This window comes from Chanos chanos, chromosome 7 (assembly GCF_902362185.1).
Source record: "Chanos chanos chromosome 7, fChaCha1.1, whole genome shotgun sequence".
In the NCBI taxonomy this organism is placed as follows: domain Eukaryota; kingdom Metazoa; phylum Chordata; class Actinopteri; order Gonorynchiformes; family Chanidae; genus Chanos; species Chanos chanos.
The window spans coordinates 38065490-38067989 of NC_044501.1; the positions used below are offsets into that span (position 1 = coordinate 38065490).

At 46.4% G+C, this 2500-nt stretch overlaps 1 protein-coding gene across 1 annotated transcript in view; it reads right to left on the reverse strand.

Moving 5' to 3' along the window:
* slc7a8a (solute carrier family 7 member 8a) overlaps positions 1-2500 on the reverse strand; it is an 18756-nt gene that overhangs the window by 4586 nt on the left and 11670 nt on the right. Inside the window, exons 4-5 of the mRNA XM_030779752.1 lie at positions 2023-2148; positions 621-774 (exon numbers count right to left, since the gene is read on the reverse strand). Coding sequence (XP_030635612.1) covers positions 621-774; positions 2023-2148 — 280 coding nt within the window. The remainder of the gene's footprint in view (positions 1-620; positions 775-2022; positions 2149-2500) is intronic.

Consider the following 2500-nt stretch of genomic DNA (forward strand, 5'->3'; position numbering starts at 1 on the left):
GGACACCATATGCGGAAATCGATTATGCAGATGACCCCGCTGGCGCTGGCTGACACAAAGCAGTTTGTTTCACTGATCTAACCATATGTGCTAATGTTCTTCTCATGATAGTACATCTGTATTGAGTTTCCACAGCTGTTGTTTATTTTCGCATGTCTCACTATGGTCTTTCGTCCCCCAGAGGGTGAGACGCACTATTCCTGCCACAGAATGTACTCATGGCTTGGACAAGTATGTCGCTGTCTCTGAGGGGTATATATCGTCGGGGCTCCAGAAAAGCATGCCGTTCGTTTGCGACAGACAAACGTTTTTGTTCTGAAAGTCTTGCTATTTCCTTTAAAAAAAAAAAGAGAAAAGATCTCGCTGATTGTAAGGGTCAAATGAAACGGGACGGACGGTCTCCGGGGCGGAAGGAATGAGCTCCGGAAAGAATGCTGTAGGCCCAGAACCAGTTACCACCTCTAAACGTCATAGCTGTTCACTCTGACTGATGTGGCGTGAGGTATAAGAAACATGCCCCGAGCGTTAAAAAGGCTGACGGACGGCTGGCTCTTATTGGCTCCCCGGCGACGGTCGCATGCTCTCCGACAGTAGGTAATTGGCTAGAGGGGGCAACTTACACATATGGGTCCACAAGCTCCTCTGTGACATAGTTGAGAAAGTTCCAGCCGCCGTAGGCGAAGGAGCCCTGCAGGAACGCGAGCGCGATCAGGCCAACGTCGTAGTCCTGAAAGGGCTCAAAGGCATTCACAGGCTCCAGCCAGTAGTACTCTCCTACAATGAGACAGACAGAGAGATAGATAGATAGATAGATAGATAGATAGATAGATAGATAGATAGATAGATAGATAGATAGATAGATAAGATGAGAGAGAGAGAGACAGAGAGAGAGAGAGAGAGAGAGAGAGAGACAGAGAGAGAGAGAGAGAGATAGACAGAGACAGAGAGAGACAGAGAGAGAGAGAGACAGAGAGAGAGAGAGAGACAGAGACAGAGAGAGAGAGAGAGAGAGAGAGAGATAGACAGAGACAGAGAGAGACAGAGAGAGAGAGAGACAGAGAGAGAGAGAGAGAGAGAGAGAGATAGAGATAGAGAGAGAGAGAGAGAGAGAGAGACAGAGAGGGAGAGAGAGAGAGAGAGAGAGAGAGAGAGAGAGAGAGACAGAGATAGGCGGGAAGAACAAAAGAAATATATTACTTTACTGTTGGGAAATGTTTGCTGACCCGTCTTGTTCCTGTCTTATGTCACATTCTGCATTCTCATCTCATTTAGAGGATAACTGAAGAAGCCCCCATGAACTCTGCGAACCCTCTCTGTTCCTCTGCCCCCCTCTCACGGCGCCATTCTCACACATGGCTGCACCGTTCACACCGTAGGGTAACAATGCAAACACCCATGGATCACTTCGTTTTTCTTTGGGCTTTTAGTGTTTGATCACAGATAGCCGTCTGATAGTATCAAAGGCTTTTACTATGCCAGATGGTCAATGGTTTGATCGTATCAGACCCGCTGTGAGTCACACTAGTAATAACTGTTTTATCTGTGTTATTCTCCACGAGTGACTTTGAACTTGCTGACTCCTCCTGACACAGTGAGGGAAACCTGCTGCGTTTTCACTTCTCTAAAATGCTCACTGAAGTCACGCAAAACGTGCTGCTCACTTGAGACGCGCCTAGCAGACGTGCGCGCTCACACTCTCTCTCGTGTTTACTCTCAAGTCTTATTTTAACACACACACACACACCCGCACACACGCACATGCACACTCATCGTCAGGTATCCACATAAAATTGTGTGTCGTTTGACTCTCAATCTCATTTAACACACACACACACACACACAAAGTCTGTCTCTCTGACTCTCTCACATACACAAGCACACACTCTCTCTCTCTCTCTCTCTCTCTCTTTCTCTCTCTCTCTCGAATCTTGAATCTTTCTCTCTCTCTCTCTCTCTCTCTCTCTCTCTCTCTCTCTCTCTCACACACACACACACACACACAGAGTAACAGGTGACACATACCTTTGCAGATCTGTACGATGCCCATAATGATGATGAGGCCGAGGGCTAGAAGTTTCCCTGCAGTGAAGATGTCCTGGACCCGCGTGGCCCATCGTACACTGGAGCAGTTTACCCATGTCAGCAGCACTGCACACACACACACACACACACACACACACACGCACACACACACACACACGGAAACGAAGAAAGCACTTTCATTACAACTATAGGCTATGTTGTCCATTCATCATTCTGTACATTTTTATCAAGAGCTACTATGTTACTGATTGATCAGTGTGTCTTTGAGTCCAGTCCTGGTTAACACGAGGTTTTTTTGTTTTGTTTTGTTTTTTTCCATTGACTCATTACTAATCACAAACAAAGCTGACTTAATGAAACACAGGCTTGGTAATTTGTAGACCAGTTAAATTAGGCGTGTGCTGAACAAGAATGTGTGTATTCTCTGCGGAGTTGGAACAAACTGATCTATAGCGAC